The sequence below is a fragment of the Artemia sp. Qi Xiang Cuo genome, chromosome 8 (genome assembly GCF_049724085.1).
Source record: "Artemia sp. Qi Xiang Cuo chromosome 8, ASM4972408v1, whole genome shotgun sequence".
In the NCBI taxonomy this organism is placed as follows: Eukaryota; Metazoa; Arthropoda; class Branchiopoda; order Anostraca; family Artemiidae; genus Artemia; species Artemia sp. Qi Xiang Cuo.
This window is the reverse complement of record NC_142801.1, coordinates 9,733,359-9,754,846: the sequence shown is the minus strand read 5'-3', so window position 1 is coordinate 9,754,846 and position 21,488 is coordinate 9,733,359. Positions and strand designations below refer to the sequence as shown.

The 21,488-nt window shown below is 36.3% G+C and overlaps 2 protein-coding genes across 3 annotated transcripts in view; one reads left to right on the top strand and one right to left on the bottom strand.

Annotated features, from left to right (window-relative positions):
* LOC148949145 (delta(14)-sterol reductase LBR-like) overlaps positions 1–19,640 on the bottom strand; it is a 48,314-nt gene extending 28,674 nt beyond the window's left edge. Inside the window, exons 1-3 of the mRNA XM_089092841.1 lie at positions 19,572–19,640; positions 12,026–12,341; positions 9,594–9,767 (exon numbers count right to left, since the gene is read on the bottom strand). Of these exons, the coding sequence (XP_088948967.1) occupies positions 9,594–9,767; positions 12,026–12,338 (487 nt within the window). The 5' untranslated portion in view covers positions 12,339–12,341; positions 19,572–19,640. The remainder of the gene's footprint in view (positions 1–9,593; positions 9,768–12,025; positions 12,342–19,571) is intronic.
* A 208-nt stretch (positions 19,641–19,848) lies between these two features.
* LOC148949144 (uncharacterized) overlaps positions 19,849–21,488 on the top strand; it is a 43,146-nt gene continuing 41,506 nt past the window's right edge. For both annotated transcript variants that reach the window (XM_089092840.1, XM_089092838.1), the window contains exon 1: positions 19,849–19,892. The gene's annotated coding sequence lies outside the window, so the exon portion shown is untranslated. The remainder of the gene's footprint in view (positions 19,893–21,488) is intronic.

The following is a 21,488-nucleotide window of genomic DNA, read 5'->3' as shown; positions in this document are numbered from 1 at the left end:
TTCAAGAAAAATAGAAGAATCGATCTCTAAGTGTCGATCTAGCCATATGGAATTGAAAAAAGAAAAGAAGAAGAAGAATGAAATGGAGCGAACACTTAGAAGCGAACTAGTACTAGTTTAAAACTTACATAAACATTATCTTTCTAGGAAAAGAAAAAAAAGTGTTTTTTAACAAACTCTAAACAGAAAACGTCTGAAGAAAAAAGAAGAGAGAGAAAGAGAGAGGGACAGTTACAAAGATTATTGTCTTGATGGGACATTACTAGTTACCACTTCCCTTCGTTGGCATGATTTGTATCACATATTTAACTGACAGAGTGGCGGGATCTTCTCATGGAAAAAATGGAAATGTCTTTCTAAAAATACCCATTACTTCACTTCCAAGAAAACCTTCTGATGCCTTCATAAAAATTTTGGTACTAAATTTTCTTCTAAAAAAAACCCTTCAGATGCCTTCAAAAAAATTTTTGTACTAAATTTTCCTTTGAAAAAAAAAACCTGATGCATTCATAAAAATTTTGGTACTAAATTCCCCTTCCAAATACCTTCTGATGCCTTCATAAAAATGTTGGTACTAAATTTCCCTTCCAAAAAAACTTTCTGATGCCTTCATAAAAATTTTGGTACTAAATTTTCCTTCAAAAAAAACCTTCTGATGCCTTCATAAAAATTTTGGTACTAAGTTTTCGTTTCCAAAAAAAAACTTCTTGATGCATTCATAAAAATTTTAGTACTAAATTTTCCTTCCAAAAAAACCTTCTGATGCCTTCATAAAAATTTGGTACTATGAACTTATGCATTCTTTAACCAGCTGTGGTTGTTCCCATTCTTTAACCAGCATTCTTCTTTAACCAGCTGTGGTTGTGTTTAACCAGCTGCGGTTGTTGTTCCTGCTGTCAGACTGAGTCCTACTATCAACCTCGTTTCGCATAGCCTCATCACCAATCACCATCCTGGACTGCAACTAAGTTCAAACTCCAGATGCCGTGCTACCAAGTAAAGATCAATCCCACAAGTTTCTCGACAAGTTTTCAACTTTACTTGAGTCTTGGAAGAACAATCTGTTCCTTCCCCAATCTTAAAATTTTTCAATGTTCAAATCCTAGCTAGGGGAAAAAAGTCCCTATACATTATTAAAGTTGGCAGCATTATAAGAGAAGGGATAAAAGATTCATTATCCTCCATAATAATCATAAGATCAAGAATTAACAGTGGAACCTAGTTTATAAAGATGGATTATCGAATTGCCAACTGTAGAACAGCAAATTTTATAAGCCCAGCCCACAGCCAGGTAGAATCCATATTTCCTTTTTAGCCAAGTTATTGCAATTAAAGTCTGATTATGAATTCACAATCTGGATTGTCAACGCACCAATAATTTTATGAACTAAATTGTCCGTGGAATGACATATATTCTGCTTCATGCTCTCTCCCTGTGTAAAACAGGATTGTCGAATTGCCAACTGTGGAACAATAAATTTTGCAAGCCCGACCCACAGCCAGGAAGAATCCATATTTCCTTTTTAGCCAAGTTATTGAAATTAAAGTCAGATTATGAATTCACAATCTGAATTGTCAACGCACCAATAATTTGATGGCCTAAATTGTCCGTGGAATGACATATCTTCTTCTTCATGCTCTCTCCCTGTATGAAACAGGATTGTCGAATTGCCAACTGTGGAACAATAAATTTTGCAAGCCCGACCCACAGCCAGGTAGAATACATATTTCCTTTTTAGCCAAATTATTGCAATTAAAGTCTGATTATGAATTCACAATCTGGATTGTCAACGCACCAATAATTTGATGAACTAAATTGTCCGTGGAATGACATATCTTCTTCTTCATGCTCTCTCCCTGTATAAAACAGGATTGTCGAATTGCCAACTGTGGAACAATAAATTTTGCAAACCCAGACCCACAGCCAGGTAGAATCCATATTTCCTTTTTAGCCAAGTTATTGCAATTAAAGTCAGATTATGAATTCACAATCTGGATTGTCAACGCACCAATAATTTGATGAACTAAATTGTCCGTGGAATGACATATCTTCTTCTTCATGCTCTCTCCCTGTATAAAGCAGGATTGTCGAATTGCCAACTGTGGAACAATAAATTTTGCAAGCCCGACCCACAGCCAGGTAGAATCCACATTTCCTTTTTAGCCAAGTTATTGCAATTAAAGTCTGATTATGAATTCACAATCTGGATTGTCAACGCACCAATAATTTGATGAACTAAATTGTCCGTGGAATGACATATCTTCTTCTTCATGCTCTCTCCCTGTATAAAGCAGGATTGTCGAATTGCCAACTGTGGAACAATAAATTTTGCAAGCCCGACCCACAGCCAGGTAGAATCCATATTTCCTTTTTAACCAAGTTATTGCAATTAAAGTATGATTATGAATTCACAATCTGGATTGTCAACACACCAATAATTTGATGAACTAAATTGTCCGTGGAATGACATATCTTCTTCTTCATGCTCTCTCCCTGTATAAAACAGGATTGTCGAATTGCCAACTGTGGAACAATAAATTTTGCAAGCCCGACCCACAGCCAGGTAGAATCCATATTTCCTTTTTAGCCAAGTTATTGCAATTAAAGTCTGATTATGAATTCACAATCTGGATTGTCAACGCACCAATAATTTGATGAACTAAATTGTCCGTGGAATGACAGATCTTCTTCTTCATGCTCTCTCCCTGTATAAAACAGGATTGTCGAATTGCCAACTGTGGAACAATAAATTTTGCAAGCCCGACCCACAGCCAGGTAGAATCCATATTTCCTTTTTAGCCAAGTTATTGCAATTAAAGTCAGATTATGAATTCACAATCTGGATTGTCAACGCACCAATAATTTGATGAACTAAATTGTCCGTGGAATGACATATCTTCTTCTTCATGCTCTCTCCCTGTATAAAGCAGGATTGTCGAATTGCCAACTGTGGAACAATAAATTTTGCAAGCCCGACCCACAGCCAGGTAGAATCCATATTTCCTTTTTAGCCAAGTTATTGCAATTAAAGTCAGATTATGAATTCACAATCTGGATTGTCAACGCACCAATAATTTGATGAACTAAATTGTCCGTGGAATTACATATCTTCTTCTTCATGCTCTCTCCCTGTATAAAACAGGATTGTCGAATTGCCAACTGTGGAACAATAAATTTTGCAAGCCCGACCCACAGCCAGGTAGAATTCATATTTCCTTTTTAGCCAAGTTATTGCAATTAAAGTCTGATTATGAATTCACAATCTGGATTGCCAACGCACCAATAATTTGATGAACTAAATTGTCCGTGGAATGACATATCTTCTTCTTCATGCTCTCTCCCTGTATAAAACAGGATTGTCGAATTGCCAACTGTGGAACAATAAATTTTGCAAGCCCGACCCACAGCCAGGTAGAATCCATATTTCCTTTTTAGCCAAGTTATTGCAATTAAAGTCAGATTATGAATTCACAATCTGGATTGTCAACGCACCAATAATTTGACGAACTAAATTGTCCGTGGAATGACATATCTTCTTCTTCATGCTCTCTCCCTGTATAAAGCAGGATTGTCGAATTGCCAACTGTGGAACAATAAATTTTGCAAGCCCGACCCACAGCCAGGTAGAATCCATATTTGTTTTTTCGCCAAGTTATTGCAATTAAAGTCAGATTATGAATTCACAATCTGGATTGTCAACGCACCAATAATTTGAAGAACTAAATTGTCCGTGGAATGACATATCTTCTTCTTCATGCTCTCTCCCTGTATAAAACAGGATTGTCGAATTGCCAACTGTGGAACAATAAATTTTGCAAGCCCGACCCACAGCCAGGTAGAATCCACATTTCCTTTTTAGCCAAGTTATTGCAATTAAAGTCAGATTATGAATTCACAATCTGGATCGTCAACGCACCAATAATTTGATGAACTAAATTGTCCGTGGAATGACATATCTTCTTCTTCATGCTCTCTCCCTGTGTAAAACAGGATTGTCGAATTGCCAACTGTGGAACAATAAATTTTGCAAGCCCGACCCACAGCCAGGTAGAATCCATATTTCCTTTTTAGCCAAGTTATTGCAATTAAAGTCAGATTATGAATTCCCAATCTGGATAGTCAACGCACCAATAATTTGATGAACTAAATTGTCCGTGGAATGACATATCTTCTTCTTCATGCTCTCTCCCTGTGTAAAACAGGATTGTGGAATTGCCAACTGTGGAACAATAAATTTTGCAAGCCCGACCCACAGCCAGGTAGAATCCATATTTCCTTTTTAGCCAAGTTATTGCAATTAAAGTCAGATTATGAATTCACAATCTGGATTGTCAACGCACCAATAATTTGATGAACTAAATTGTCCGTGAAATGACATCTTCTTCTTCATGCTCTCTCCCTGTATAAAACAGGATTGTCGAATTGCCAACTGTGGAACAATAAATTTTGCAAGCCCGACCCACAGCCAGGTAGAATCCATATTTCCTTTTTAGCCAAGTTATTGCAATTAAAGTCAGATTATGAATTCACAATCTGGATTGTCAACGCACCAATAATTTGATGAACTAAATTGTCCGTGGAATGACATATCTTCTTCTTCATGCTCTCTCCCTGTATAAAGCAGGATTGTCGAATTGCCAACTGTGGAACAATAAATTTTGCAAGCCCGACCCACAGCCAGGTAGAATCCAAATTTGATTTTTCGCCAAGTTATTGCAATTAAAGTCAGATTATGAATTCACAATCTGGATTGTCAACGCACCAATAATTTGATGAACTAAATTGTCCGTGGAATGACATATCTTCTTCTTCATGCTCTCTCCCTGTATAAAACAGGATTGTCGAATTGCCAACTGTGGAACAATAAATTTTGCAAGCCCGACCCACAGCCAGGTAGAATCCACATTTCCTTTTTAGCCAAGTTATTGCAATTAAAGTCAGATTATGAATTCACAATCTGGATGGTCAACGCACCAATAATTTGATGAACTAAATTGTCCGTGGAATGACATATCTTCTTCTTCATGCTCTCTCCGTGTATAAAACAGGATTGTCGAATTGCCAACTGTGGAACAATAAATTTTGCAAGCCCGACCCACAGCCAGGTAGAATCCATATTTCCTTTTTAGCCAAGTTATTGCAATTAAAGTCAGATTATGAATTCCCAATCTGGATTGTCAACGCACCAATAATTTGATGAACTAAATTGTCCGTGGAATGACATATCTTCTTCTTCATGCTCTCTCCCTGTGTAAAACAGGATTGTGGAATTGCCAACTGTGGAACAATAAATTTTGCAAGCCCGACCCACAGCCAGGTAGAATCCATATTTCCTTTTTAGCCAAGTTATTGCAATTAAAGTCAGATTATGAATTCACAATCTGGATTGTCAACGCACCAATAATTTGATGAACTAAATTGTCCGTGAAATGACATCTTCTTCTTCATGCTCTCTCCCTGTATAAAACAGGATTGTCGAATTGCCAACTGTGGAACAATAAATTTTGCAAGCCCGACCCACAGCCAGGTAGAGTCCATATTTCCTTTTTAGCCAAGTTATTGCAATTAAAGTCAGATTATGAATTCACAATCTGGATTGTCAACGCACCAATAATTTGATGAACTAAATTGTCCGTGGAATGACATATCTTCTTCTTCATGCTCTCTCCCAGTATAAGACAGGATTGTCGAATTGCCAACTGTGGAACAATAAATTTTGCAAGCCCGACCCACAGCCAGGTAGAATCCATATTTCCTTTTTAGCCAAGTTATTGCAATTAAAGTCAGATTATGAATTCACAATCTGGATTGTCAACGCACCAATAATTTGATGAACTAAATTGTCCGTGGAATGACATATCTTCTTCTTCATGCTCTCTCCCTGTATAAAACAGGATTGTCGAATTGCCAACTGTGGAACAATAAATTTTGCAAACCCGACCCACAGCCAGGTAGAATCCATATTTCCTTTTTAGCCAAGTTATTGCAATTAAAGTCAGATTATGAATTCACAATCTGGATTGTCAACGCACCAATAATTTGATGAACTAAATTGTCCGTGGAATGACATATCTTCTTCTTCATGCTCTCTCCCTGTATAAAACAGGATTGTCGAATTGCCAACTGTGGAACAATAAATCTTGCAAGCCCGACCCACAGCCAGGTAGAATCCATATTTCCTTTTTAGCCAAGTTATTGCAATTAAAGTCAGATTATGGATTCACAATCCAGATTGTCAACGCAACAGTAATACATTGGCGCCCATATGGGGGGGGGGGCAGAGGGGGGCTACAGCCCCCCTGGAGGGATAATACTGGCATATATTTTTGTTTTGAGATTTCTATTATAGAATATGAGAACTTCTAACTAGAATAGCTACGCCCCCCCCCCCTGAAATTCAGCTTATGGGCGCTCATGCAGTAATTTGATTACCTAAATTGTCAGTGGAACGAGATAACTTTTTCTTCAAGCTCTCTTCCCTTTGTAAAACAGGATTGTCGAATTGTCAACTGTGGAAGAGTAAATTTCTCTCTAGAGTTGGCCAATTGGAAAATTGGCCAATTTATCAAGAGAACGCTAGGTTGGCTTTATAACTACGAAAAAAACTTTAAAAACGCATGAAAAATTTGCTTATATGTATTTTTGTTACGTTTTTATGAGTCGGACAATAACTTTTTTTTTGTTTGAGGGGGGGGGGGGGAGCCCGTTATAAAGCGTGACCCATAGCCTAGTAAAATCCATATTTTCTTTCTAGCCAAGTTGTTGCAATTAAAATCTGATTATGATTTCACAATCCAAATTGTCAACGCAACAATAATTTGACGACCTAAATTGTCAGCGGAATGATATTTCTTCTTCTTAAAACTCTTTTCCCTTTCATCTTCTAACTTTATTAACTGATGTCCCATGACTGCAGCAGATTCATGACCTGTCATAAAAATTTCCTTCTGTTACTATTAGTAGAACCAAGGAGGTTTTTGACTGAAAATCTGGAGCTGCTTCTCTTAGCAGCTTTGCACTTTGTTGGCACTCATACAAGAGATGTTGCAGTGTCTTCTACAGTGTTACATGATCAAAATCTAGACGAAGACCCATTTTGAATTACACAATGGGATGCAGTAAAAACTGCACCCCATTTAGTTCTATGGTGCAAAGAATAATCTTGTCTTTGGTGAATGGAATAAATTTACTAGTTTTGTAAGTCTTCCCCTCACATATTCAGTAAATGTGGGTGGGCATATTTACAATCCAGATTATAAATTTAAAATCTGATTTTTTATTTGGTTCTAATCCGAATTTAATCAAAATTCAAAAACAAGCGAATTACTAATATGACTTTTTAATAAAGTACCAGGGGATTGAGCTTTACTCGGTGAAAAGAAAGACATTTGTCAGCAGAGCTTCACAAAGAAATTACTTTCTTGTTTTCATTATGTCATCTGGTTACAATTATCATCTGTCCAAAAAGTCCAGGTGACTAATTCGTTTACCCCAATACCACCAATTCCAAGTATTTGTGTTGAGGGGCCTCTAATTTCAGTCAGCAGACGGTTTATGAAAAATATCAAGAGGACTGGGAAACAAATTTTCCCAATGACGTAACCTGTCTAGATCTTTTTTCACAAAAAAAAGTTCATAGCCACCAATGGCATAATTTACTCTTACAGAACCGGATGATTTTTTTTATTAGTGTATTGTTTATTTATATGTAATGCTGGTTTATTTGTTGATTCCCTTGTTTTGTTATGTTTGGTGATTTTTCTTTAGTTTTTTTTTATATTTGTTGTTTGGCTCCTTCATTATTTTTGTTAATTCGATGGGTATTCAATAAATTCAATTCAATTCCGTAATGTACCAATTTTCATAAAAAATTATATTTTGCCATTTTCGAGAAAAAAAAAATTATATATAAGATAACAAATATATTTGCGATTTGATGAGGTTAAGTCTTTCTTTGTAAATAAAACGTTTAGTTTTTTTTAGTTTATTAAAAAATTTTAATTTCTATATATAATAATAATTAATTTCTTGAATTGTTTTACCATTGCAAGCACAAAAATCTACTGAAATTCGAGCATTATCTCTGTTAAAGGCTTTATTTTCATCAGAAGTGCTGTCTGATGTAGAAGTCTCCTCCTGATTTATACCATATTTCGGCAGAACCTTGGCGAATCCAGCACTAATATCATTTCATGAAGGGATCCAAACTGCTTAAGTGGTTATAATTCTGTTTCAAGCCACATATAAAAAACCAGCATATGTAGCACATCCTGTGGGGGCACAGCGGATTGATGCTCGCATATGTGGCACATCCTGTGGTGGCACAGTGGATTGATCCTCGCATATGTGGCACATCCAGTGGTGGCACAGTGGATTGATGCTCACATATGTGGCACATCCTGTGGGGGCACAGTAGATTGATGTTCTGCTTCCCAAAATAGAGTCCACAGTTCGATTCCATTCGATTTATGCCGGATTTTGGAACTAATGCCGTTCAGTAAGGGTTTCTAAACTGATTAGGTGGTTTAAGTTCCGTTTCAAGTAATATTCCAAAGACCCCCAGATCATTTTCATCTACGTCATATGCATCTTGGGACAAACACTTTTTATTATTGAAAAGCCATTGGAAAGAAACAAAAAAGGTCAGAAAAAGAGAAAGAAAGGTAAAAAAAGAAACGATAAGGGAGAGAAAAGGGTCAAATTTAGAAAGAAATTCTTTCACTATCACTAGTAGTTAATCTCTGATTTTCCCTTACGAGAAGTGCAGGAAAATGCTTATAAATTTTGAGAGCTATGTTTTTGAAACGGAATTCCTCCATGTTTTTGAGAGCTGGTGCCCCTGATATCCGCTTTTATTAATAAGCTTTTAAAAAAGCAAAAACCCTCTCGTTCATTTTCCTAATGAAGAAAGACCCTAAAATTTTTCTTCCGTGAAAGTCTAAGGAATTGTCCAGCTCTTACAAAGATTTCTTAGTATTTACAAAAGGCACTAGATATAGAAACTTCCTTTCAAATGAGTCCTTAAGCAGCTCTCTATGTTTTTCTGTGCCCCACTAGCAGCGAAGAAAAAAAAATGAAGAAAATACGAAGTAATTTTCCTTGTTGTTCAAGGTGGGGGGGGGGGGGTGTAAACTTTTTGTATGAGGCTTTTGGCAATGGCGATTCTAATGGTGCAGTTTTAATTTCGGTCCAACACCATACTCGAGGGTTTTCAGGGTATCATTCGAAATTCTCACAAATTTGCTTTTGCAATAATTTTTCAATATTAAAATTGATCGAAATAATAGTTACCATTATTGAACCAGCTTCAAATGGCGATTTTTTTCACACTTGATAATTTATTGTTTTTTGTTTTTTTTTAATGCGTTTTTGGATTTTCAGTTACTATCGTAAATTTATCGTAAATTTTTCAATAAAAATAACATAAAAAGGCATTTTTCATTGAAAATATCCCCCAAAAAGGTATTCTTCAAAATCTAGGGGGGAGGGGTCAAAAAATTCTATCCTCCCAAATGACCCCACTGGAAAGAGCGCATACGAGAGTGCATATGCTGAAAAGTTGATAATTATAAAAATGATAAAAAGTAGGCACCTAATGCTGAGCCTGCTTGTCTCACAACCCTGGCTGGAGATACATTTCTTGGAGCTATTGTTTTCGAAGCTTGTCTAACTTTAGGTGATATGATAGCCATCCTTCCTGCAAGCCTTCCTCTACTTGTGGTTTCTGTTGTTTCCCAAGCTGTTGCAGATTGCTGGACTGGTACCTCTGCAATTATATAATGGAATGTTAAAAATAAACTTAATTCCTGCCAGCTCCAATAACTATAAAATGAAGGGATTTGTCTCTACCCACTGAAGAAATATGAATTATTCAAGCAAGAAGCTGGGAGATTTTGTCTGAATCTTTGTTTCCTGGGAGTTGTAGACTGGAAAAAACAAAAAGTTATCGAGAAAAGAAACGAAAATTTTAATTGACGTCATGACATAACATATGAAAAAAAAAGAAGAACAAAAAAAAGAAAATAATTAAGAAAAAGACTAAATCAAACGACGGCGATTTTCAGCCAGTTAACAATAGCAGAGACGCCGAGAAATATTTCTGCTAAGCCCTCATCAGTGAAAAAATAAAAAAACTTAGCTTTTTAAAGGTTGTACATGTAACCCAAACCTGATTGACACAACCCTCGTTATACTCATATCCCATTCAACTCAACACTATTGAGCCTAAACTGTTTTGAACTAAGATTTAGAAAGGATTGAATTTTTGGATTGAATTAGAATTGAAATGAGGTTGAACCAGGGGTTGAGTTAAATGAAGTAGAGATGAAAGAAGGTTGAGCTAAACAGGGTTGAATTAAACAGGGGTTGAGTACATGGAACCTTTTAAAAGTAAGCTACACAGAAGAAATAGGGTTATCATTGTCGTTTGGTTTAGTTTTTCTTTCTGAATTTGTTATTTCATGCTCTGTTTTTGTCGTACATTCTACATAACCAAACGTATTTATGTAATGACGCAGGAAAAGCTAAAGGCTAAAGGTGCAAAGACAGAGGACAGAGCACGGGCAAATTTTATTTTTTTAAACCAAGACCCAGCCCTTTGGCTAATGCAAATAAATGATGCAAATTCCCAGCAGTGATCTAGCCCAAGGGTGAGGGTGTGTGGGGGGGGGGGGGCAATTGCCCCATCCAGACTTAAAAACGTTTTCTGGTGTTGTCATTGAGTAATAACTTCTTTTATTGGTATTTACACACAAATGGAAAAGGCCGACAAAATGCCCCCCCCCCCTACATTCTGAAAATAAATCCCAACTTCCCCTTCATTTCCTTGAATTAGTATCCCTGATCAAGCCATAGGGTATTGGATACAAAACTAAAAACCTATTTTAAAGATTTCAAACTCAGGCTAAATTGATACTAGTACAAAACCTAATAAATAAACATAAGTAATAAACACTAGTAAATAAACATAATAATAAGCAATAAGTAAACAGTTAGTTACTAATCTCCATTGTTTAGATGATGATATGAGCTTATCAGTATCAATCTTCTATAGTACCCATCTAGTGTTCCAATAGATAGCTCATATTTATTTTACTGACACAAAGGGACTAAAAACCTATTTTAAGGATTTCAAACTCAGGCTAAAATTTGATGGGAAAAATCTTCCCATCTAAAAAAAGAAAATGACTGTCTAAAATTTCCCATTTTTTCAAACGAAGGCTGTCCTCACAAAAGATTCTCTGATATCTAATATAAATGTTGGCAAAAGAACTTATAAATTACAATTTTTTTTAAAACACATAAAAAATTTGTTCATATACATTTTTGCTACGTTTTAAAAGTCAGAGAAAAATTTCGAGGGGTTAAAAACCCCCTACCCTGCCCCCTGGATATGGTCTTGCTCTTGCACACTAAGCACTTAACATAAATATTAGAGCAATTCAATACAAGTTTTGAAGAAATCATGCAAATTATCCTTCCATGACTTATAAAGTAGAAAGGTTTGAAGAGAGGACCAGGTACAGATCTCATTATTCAGTTCTTCCCTATTTTCAAATATGGATTCAAGATAAATCTATAGAACTGTGAGTTGGTCTCAACCATTGATGCACACAGATCCAGCCTTTAGATTGAGTGTGTCTTTTAGGCACAGCCAGTGGTGTAAAAAAATTTTTTTGCCCCCACCCTTCCCTCTACATCTTCTAAAGTACCTATTTTTTGGTATTTTTAATTATAAACTGTATATTTTTGTCATTTTTCATTGAAAAAAAAACCTTCCCATGGATTGAAAAATACATTACCCCCCCCTCCCTATATTGCCGAGAATTGACGAAAGTGGACATAATCCAATAGGAATCCTCCCTCTGTGTATGGATGGACTCAACTATTTCCTGATAAACAAAATGGAAAGTGCATACAAGTGAATTCGTTGAATATGAAAAACCAATGCTTGAATCTTCTGCACATCTGTAAAAAAAAACTCATAATAACCATGCTAGGGGGAAAATACATATAATTAGGCACCTAGGTTTGTGTCTGCTTGTTTGACAACCCTGGCTGGGGATCTATTTCTTGGAGTTCTTGGTTCCATAGATTTTTCAGCTTTAGGGGGAGTTTTAGCTACATTCCTTCCTGGAGATCTTCCTCTACTTGAAGATCTTAATTGGCGACTAGGACTTTGTTTTACAGTCTTGGGTGGTCGTCCAGGAGATCGTTTAATTGGCGAATCTTGAGCAAGTATGTTTTCTTGTTTTATCCTAGTTGGAGTCCTGGCTTGCGACCTACTTCTACTACGACCCTGTTGTTTTGAACTCATCTGCTTTCCTTCTCTTGGCATTTTCTAAAAAAAAAATATCAATCACTATTAAGAAAAAATCCAAGAAAATTGCAGAAGGAGGAAATTTTCCTCAGCCATATGAAAAACGGATTAAGTTAAAACTCAAAAAATGGAAAATAGCATTCCAAAACTGCACCTTCATCCAATTTTGAGCCCCCATCTTAGCCATATGAAATAAGATCCATTTAAAACCCGAAAACTGGAGAATAGTGTCCACAAAACTATACTCAGATACCTCCACCCTTCTAAGGATCAGATATGTGTGCACTAATGTCATAAAATATATATATATATATATATATATATATATATATATATATATATATATATATATATATATATATATATATATATATATATATATATATATATATATATATCAAAAGTTCATAATATAGAGGATGAACCCAGTGTATAAAAGTTGAAACGGTTCATTTTTAGACCCAAATATCCAAACTTTCAAACATTCTAATACATTTTTCCAAAACAGAGAAAGCAACATAAAATATATTACTAATCTTATACTCTACCAATAAAAGAATCCAGCATGTCAAACTATGCCAGAGTTCTCCTTTGAAACTAAGATAGATAAATATATCTTCATTAGAATATAGGTAGACAATATTTCAATTGATGAATGCCTGTTTTGAGGGAAGGGTATAAAAAACATTAACAAAAAGAACTCAATTTAAGGTCAAATTTATGTTCAGAGGTTCTCTAATTGCCCCATACCATTATAGCAATTGAGTATTGCCTGAAATATAACAATTGGTATTTTTTTTCATAGCAAATAATACCTTGTGGCTGCTCCAGACAAATAAAGCCTATGGTATATATATATATATATATATATATATATATATATATATATATATATATATATATATATATATATATATATATATATATATATATAAATAGAAAGAGAGAGAGGGAGAGAGAGAGAGAGAGAGAGAGAGAGAAATATGAACATAGCATGAGGCCAAGTGGCAGTTCCTCAGATGATGGAAAAATCTAGCATCAAATCAGTAAAATTACAATTGAAAAAAAAAACTTTTTTTAAATGTTTTTTTCATGTGAAAAAAACATACAAGTTTTGTATGTCAATCATCTAAATCTCTCATTGTTGAGAAAGTACCCACATATTTGACAACTGTTTTTGTCAGAGGACCCTTGAATTTTGAAACCAATTGTTTTTCATTTGTTTTACATGTTCAATGAAGTTTCAACAGAGTCACCTATATTTTGGCAGGGCTGTTGTTTCCTGTCAAAAATTTCGACAATGTTACTACACGACTACATAGGCAGCGCGCTAGCGCTGCCTAAGTAAAGAATGATGTGGGCACAATGTGTTTTTGGTTTCTCCATACCCGGGCACTTTGTATTCAAGGATTTGTTGTAGAAACTTCAAAAAGGGCTCATTCAATTGGAAATGGGAGTGGCTAGTGCCCTTTTTTATAGTCAAAAGTGATTGGAGGGCAACTAGCCCCCCCCCCCCCTATGCCATCATTCCCCCAAAACACATCCAATCAAAATTTTGAGATAGCCATTTTGTTCAGCGTAGTTGATTTCCAGATAGAAAATATATTTTTGAGGAGGACACTCCCCAATAGCCCTCAGGGCAAGGGTTTTAAGTTATGCCCTGGGGGCATATAAGGTTTTTATAGAACAAAACTACACTGAACAAAATGGCTATATAAAATCAAAATTTTGATTGTTTGGGGAAATGATGGGTGTGGGGGGGGGGGTTTAGTTGCACTCCAATCAATTTTGACTATTATAGAGGGCACTAGCCCTTTAATTTCCAATTGAATGAGCCTTTTTTGAAGTTTCTATGACAACGCCTTCAATAAAACCTTATATACCCCTAGGGCATAACTTAAAAACCTTGCTCTGAGGGGTGTGGGGGAGTATCCTACTCAAAAATATATTTCCTATCTGGAAATCAACTACGCTGAACAAAATGGTTATCTGAAAATTTTTATTGGATGTGTTTGGGGAAATGGTGGGCATGGGGGGGGGGGGGACGGGGGCTAGTTACACTCCAATCACTTATGACTATTAAAAAGGGCACTAGCCTTTTAATTTCCAATTGAATGAGCATGTTTTGAAGTTTCTACAACAACGCCTTCTACAAAAACCTTAGATGACCCCAGGGCATAACTTATAATCCTTGCCCTAAGGGTTATCGGGAATTGTTCTCATCAAAAACATCTTTTTTATCAGAATATCAACTACGTTGAACAAGATGTCTGTCTCAAAATACTTATTGGATGGATGCTAGGAAATAACAGGCGTGGGGGGGGGGGCTAGTTGCCCGCCAATACTTTACGAGTAATCAAAAGGGCACTATCCCTTTGAATATCCAATTAAATAAGCCTTTTTTTAAGTTTCTACGGAAACGCTTTCTATAAAAACCTTATATGCCTCCATGGTATAACTTAAAACCCTTGCCCTGAGGGTTGTGGGTGATTGTCCTCCTCAAAAACATATTTTCTCTCTGGAAATCAACTGCGCTGAACAAAATGGCTTTCTCAAAATTTTGATTGGATGTGTTTGGGGAATTGATGGGCGTGGAGGGGGAGGGGGGCTACTAACACTCCAATACCTTTTGACTATTAAAAAGGATTCTATATCTTTAATTTCCAATCAAATAAGTCTGCTTTGAATTTTCTAGAACAACGCCTTCTATAAAAACCTTATATGCCCCCAGGGCATAACATAAAACCCTTGCTTTGAGGGTTGTGGGGGAGTATCCTCCTCAAAAATATATTTTATATCAAGAAATCAACTATGCTGAACCAAATGGCTATCTCAAAATTTTGATTGGAGGTGTTTGGGGGAATGATGGGCGTGGGGGGGGGGCTAGTTGCCCTCCAATCATTTTTGACTATTAAAAAGGGCACTAGAACGCTTGATTTCCAACCAAATGAGCCCACTTTGAAGCTTCTACAACGACCCCTTCCATATGAAGTGCCTCTAGGGAAAAAAAAAATAATAAAACATTGGAGCCTTTACTATAGGCAACACTACAGCATTGCCTCTGATTTCTGCTCGTTTTGGGTTTTATTTATGTATCGATGCTGATTTGCAGTAGTTTCATACTTGGTAGATTATTTGATTTAATTTTTGCTCATTTTTTGTTTAATGGAGTTCTTTACTTTTTTTTGAAAAACTTATTTTGTGGAAAGTTTTTTTAATTAATTCTCAAGAGAAATCAAACAGTTTGTGGTATCAAACTGTAAGTAAGGAGTGACCCGGCTCAATAGTAACCGAACTCTAAAACATGGAATTTTGATGCCAATAGATACATTAAATGAATCAGATTTTTATGCTGATTTCAAATATGGAAATGTCATCAGGTTTAGTCTTACTCATCAAAAGTTATGCGCCTGAGAAGACTTGCCTTATTTTCAAAAAAGGAGGAAATACCCCCAAAAAGTCATAGAACCTTAATAAAAATTACACCATCAGATTCAGCGTATCAGAGAACCCTACAGTAGAGGTTTCAAACTCCTATCTGCAAAAATGTGGAATTTTGTTGTTGTTTTTTTTGCCAGAAGAAAGATCTCAGATGTGTGTTTATTTGTTTGTTTTTTTTCTTTTCCCTAGGGGTGATTGCATTGACCCAATGGTCCTAGAATATCACAGGAGGGCTCATTCAAACGGAAATTAGAAGTTCTAGTGTCCTTTTTAAGTGACCAAAAAATGGAGGGCAACTAAGCCCCCTCCCACACTCATTTTTTTCCAAAAGTCACCCAATCAAACTTTTGAGAGAGCCATTTTGTTCAAAATGGTTGAAAAATATAATAACTATGTCTTTAAGGACAATTAATCCTCCACAGTCCCCGGGGGAAAGGCTGCAATTTATGAACTTTGCCGAATGTTTACATATAGTATTGGTTATTGGGACGTATACAGGCGTTTTCAGGAGGGATTTTTTCTGGTAGTGGAGGGGGGTCGAATGTTAATTGGGAGGATCTTCCCATGGAGTAAGTTTTCATGGGAGAAGGGACATTGCTATGAAGGGGGCACCAGATTTCTCAGCATTATATTTCTCAGATTTCTCAGGGGGGCTTTACCCGCAGACAAAGCCCCCCTGCCAACCCCACCATGCTACGAAATCACCACTCAAATGTCACCAATAAGAGTGGATCAGGCTGAGCTCGAATCTCGGCTTAAAAAGCCTAATCCAAATAAGTCTGTTGGGCCTGATGGCATACATCCACGACTCTTAAAGGAAGCTCATTCCCAACTAGCAATACCCCTCTCAAGACTCTTCCAGCAATCTATTGACACTAAAGTCATACCAATGGACTGGAAAGTAGCCCATATCTCGCCAATACATAAAGGAGGAGACAAGAGCAAAGCTTACAGTTATCGGCCAATCAGTATTACATCTGCTGTTGGGAAAATCCTAGAAGGTATTGTCAACACTGCCATTCTTAGACATTTGATCACAAATAACCTTCTATCGAAACAACAACATGGTTTCCGACCAGGCAGATCAGTCGAAACCAATCTGATTGACTCGTATAATTACATAACTGAGCTCCTTGACCAAGGTCTCCCAGTGGATATGGTCTTCCTAGACTTTGCTAAAGCCTTTGATAAAGTCTGCCATCAAAGGCTTCATTTGAAACTGAAGGCAATTGGAATTCAAGAGGGAGTGGTGGACTGGATCACGTCTTTCCTAAAGGGAAGAAAGCAGCAGGTCAGAGTTTTTGGTGAAGGTGGCAGAGCTTACTACTCCGAAATAGCTGAGGTCTTAAGTGGGGTTCCTCAAGGAACAGTTTTGGGACCTACAATCTTCAATGTATATATTAATGACGCTCCAAGAACCGTTACAAGCAAGCTTAGCCTGTACGCCGACAACTCGAAGCTCATTGGTCCCGTCGGAACTCAGCAAGGTGTGACCTCAATACAGTCAGATCTTAACAGCTTTGGCGAATGGGCCAGGACATGGAGGCTCGAGTTTAATGTCGAAAAGTGCAAGGTTCTCCATTTTGGAAGAAATAACCCACGATGGCAATACTCGATGTCAGCAAATGCCGGTGCGAGACAGCCACTCTCTGAGAGCCCCTCTGAAAGAGATCTGGGGGTTGTTGTAGCCAAAGACCTTAATTTCAACTGCCACACCCGAGCTGCAGTAGCAAAGGTGAACCAAACTCTCGGTTTCATCAAACATACAATGACAAGTAGATCCCCTGTAATAATCACAAAACTTTACAAGAGCCTGGTGAGACCGAGATTAGAATTTGGAATGTGTGTCGCCACGCCAATTAATAAAACAGACCAGATGGCTCTCGAGTCTGTCCAAAGACGGGCATCAAAATGCGTAAAGGGGCTCAGAGACAAAGAGTATGAATGCCAACTGCAGAGCCTCAAGCTACCAACTCTGACATGCCGTCGGCGAAGAGGTGATATGATAATGACCTACAAACTGCTCAAGTCTGACGACAAGGACCTCTTTCAGCCTGCCCAGTCGTCAAGAACCAGGGGTCATTCAGTGAAGCTTTTTCGGAAGCGTGCTAATACAAGGACGAGGAACCATTTCTTCTCCAACTGCATCATAAACCTTTGGAACAATCTGAGCAAAACAACAGTGAGTTCACCACCTGTTGACAGTTTCAAAGCAAATCTCGATAAGGAATGGAAAACTAAACTATGGCTATCGCAATGGGATGAAGCTGATGTCCCGCGGCCCTATCATCACTAACTGGCGTACACTGGACTCGTCCATATCGCTAGCAAGTGCGATTTAAGGTAATTTTAAGGTAATTATTTAAAAAAACAATCAGAACTTAAATAAAACAAAACAAGTTTTTCAACTGAAATTAAGGAGCACTTCAAAACTTAAAACAAACAGGAATTATTATGTATATGATTGGGTTTGTCCCCTAGTCAATACCTTGCTCTTTACGCTACAGTTTTTTTTTTAGTAATTTCATAAGAGCTATCTATTCTAATTAATGGCCTTTATGATTACAGGGTTATTCTTAAAGAATTAGAACCAAATTTGAAATTTAGCATAAAGAGCGAGGTATTGACTAGGGGGTGAACCCCCTAATTTACATAATAAAAACATTTTAAAATAAAATTAAACAACTTTTGAGAAAGCCATTTAACCAAAAAAAAGTAAAATTAATAAGCAAATTTCATTTTAATCATTCATGTACAGTGATCCAAAATCAAAACCTCCATTAATTCAAAAACATTCAAAAATTAAATAAAAAAAAACAAAGTTTTTTTAACTGAAAGTAAAGAGCAACATTAAAACTTAAAACAAACAGAAATTATTCTGTATATGAAAGGGGGTGTCCCCTCCTCAATGCTTCACTCTTTATGCTAAAGTTTGACTCTGTCTCACAACTTTTTTTTTTAAACAATAAAAAACTTTAGCATAAAGAGCAAGGCACTGAGGAGGGGACAGCTTTTGGGAAACTTTGATAGTCTTACAGGATAGGAAAGCTCTTGCATGCCAGATATCACTTTAGTGGCATGTCTCTGCACATCTTCAAGAACTAAATATGAATAACAAAAAATTTACAGACTATTGATAGAATAGTGTCTCACCATGGATGTTCAAATTAAGATTTGGGATTTGTCAACAACCAAAGAACAGGCAATTATATTTTTCCAGGATAGGGGGTTGTTGCCCAAAACAAAACACTGCATCAATGGACACACCATGATTTTGTACTCTTAGAAGAAGCAACATTCCTGGAAGCAAAACATTAGGTCAGGTTTGAAAACTGTCAATAGGCCTATGTGGTTTTCTGAAAGTAAAATACCATTTGTTACTATATTTTGTTTCATTTAGCCTCTTTCTGGGTTAACAAATTGCAATCTATGGCCTGGTGTCAACAAGAGCTAGGCATATCTAAACAAACAGTTGTTTATTGGGATGACATTTTTTTACCTAATAATTTTCACAATTTTGCTAATAAGTATTCTAGGCCTATTTTCATGATAGGCCTATTTTTTTTTTCATTAGCATTGACCAAATTTCACTTCTTGAGTGTTTTATATAATAGACAAGTACCCCTATTTTTAGTTATGAAATCTCATATATATTTACTTTGTGCTTGGGTGACAGGTAAAATTTCAGTAACAGGTGCAGCACCTTGTGTGGCCAATACTAGGCTATTAAATCTAGGCTTACCTAGCCTACCTAGTATTGAGCCAAAAAAATAATCCCATAGCACTCAATTGATATGTCTCCTAAATTACCTATTATTTTAATAGTCTATTTTGCTTGACATATGCTGAACTTTAGACGTATACGTTTTTTGTGGCGGGCTGTTTAAATTTTAAAAATGGCGCGCTCAACCGGAAACAATAAAGGTAATAGGATTTGAAGAATAATTCATAATATACAAAAATAATAATAAATCAATTAGATGAATCCTCTTGTTTATTCTAAATTCTTTCTAAAAATAATTTTTGCGTTTATTAAAATAAAATATTTTGTTTACATTCATCATATTTATTATCATTTGTAAATGGCGGTTTTTCAGAATACAAAACTTCACGCTGAAATTTGATTTAATGGTGGGCATGAATATCACTTTTCTATACATTTTGACTACCTAATCTAGTTCTCGAAATTTTCTCTTTCAATAAGTGTATATTATGGGTTAGTTTGATTGTTACATGCAAACTTTGTACATTCAACTTCTCTCATGAAGCTGCTTAGGGTAGCCTACTGTAAAGATGAAACCAGGAATTTTAATTCATGGTTTTAGTCTATTGCTTTAATATATTCTGCATTTGTGTTGTAGAGACCTGTTTGCTGAAATCACCCTAAAATTGTGCCTCAGTTGGAACTTACCTCTGCCCTAGAACATCCTAGGCCTGATCCCCAGTAGATAGATAGGCCTAGTCTCTTATATGTCAGTTTCAGGCTAGTATGTGAACTCTGTCAAGATCACTTCATCAATTGTAATTTGAGAACTTAATTGTCAAAATGGTAAATATTTTGCAGTTCATATAATTGACTTACAAATTAAGTAAACATACCACTTGATGCCTTTTTTGTGCTCTTTCAAAATATAATAATTATTTTTGCTGCAAATGAATTTTACCCTACTCTTATATATACCAATTCAGGGTATATATTTGCATCTTAAGGGGGGGTGCTGGTAAAATTTATTTCTGATGCAAATAAGAGGTAAGTTTGAACTTTACCCCACTTTTTGTCAAAGGGAATACACCAGAACAGTGGTGGTCTTCACACATTTTGCTAACATCAGTGAGCTGTAAGATCTTAGAACAAAGATGAGTTAAAAAACAATAATCTTTGCAGAAAGATGAAAGATCCTAGTGCTAAAAAATGGGCCTGTTATTTCTAGCCAATGCATTTGCTCAACATCTTCACTAACCTTTTGCAAATCATGTGGCCAAACTGCATTCAGTAGAGTAAAGTAAATAAGGTAAAGCTACAGAGCAGTAGCTGTCCAGGTGACATGCCAAAACAAAAAAGAAGAGTTGGTTTTAGATTGCTAAATTAATGGTTTTGTTCTTGTTTTTGACAGTTCAGTTCAGCCCCCCTTTAATGGTCTAATATATCCCTAGGCTTTGTAAAATAAAAATTATGAAAAATGATTCAGAAAAGCGGTAAAAATGAGAGAAAACAAGGAAATTATTGTTCATCAATAATTGATGCTTATTATAAATTAAGAATTCCATCATATTTTCTATATAGTATAAATCTGTATGAGACCATTAGGGGGGGGGGGGGTGTTTGTTTGTTTTTTAAGAGTATGCATCCCACAAAACAGATGGTGCTGGAAGCATGTCAGATGAAATAAATAATAAATTTTGTCCTAGTTTACCTAATTTTTGCCTCTATTACCTTAAATTGCATCTTCTAGCAACTAAGGTTGTTGCCAGGTAACATTGACTTGATAATCTTCATGTCACAGTTCATGAGTGAATCATCGCTATTTACATATATACAGGACAATTTGGTTTCCTTTTTGGGTGTCACTCAATGTATTGCTGGCTAGGCATGTTTGGGGGCTAAAAGCAGCAGGTGGCACCTAATAGACCCTGCTGGATGATACTGGTTCATTCCACTGCATCTTCAATGACTTGCTGCTCCAATCATGGCCAACACCAATCTTGAAGCTGTCTACTAATCTGACA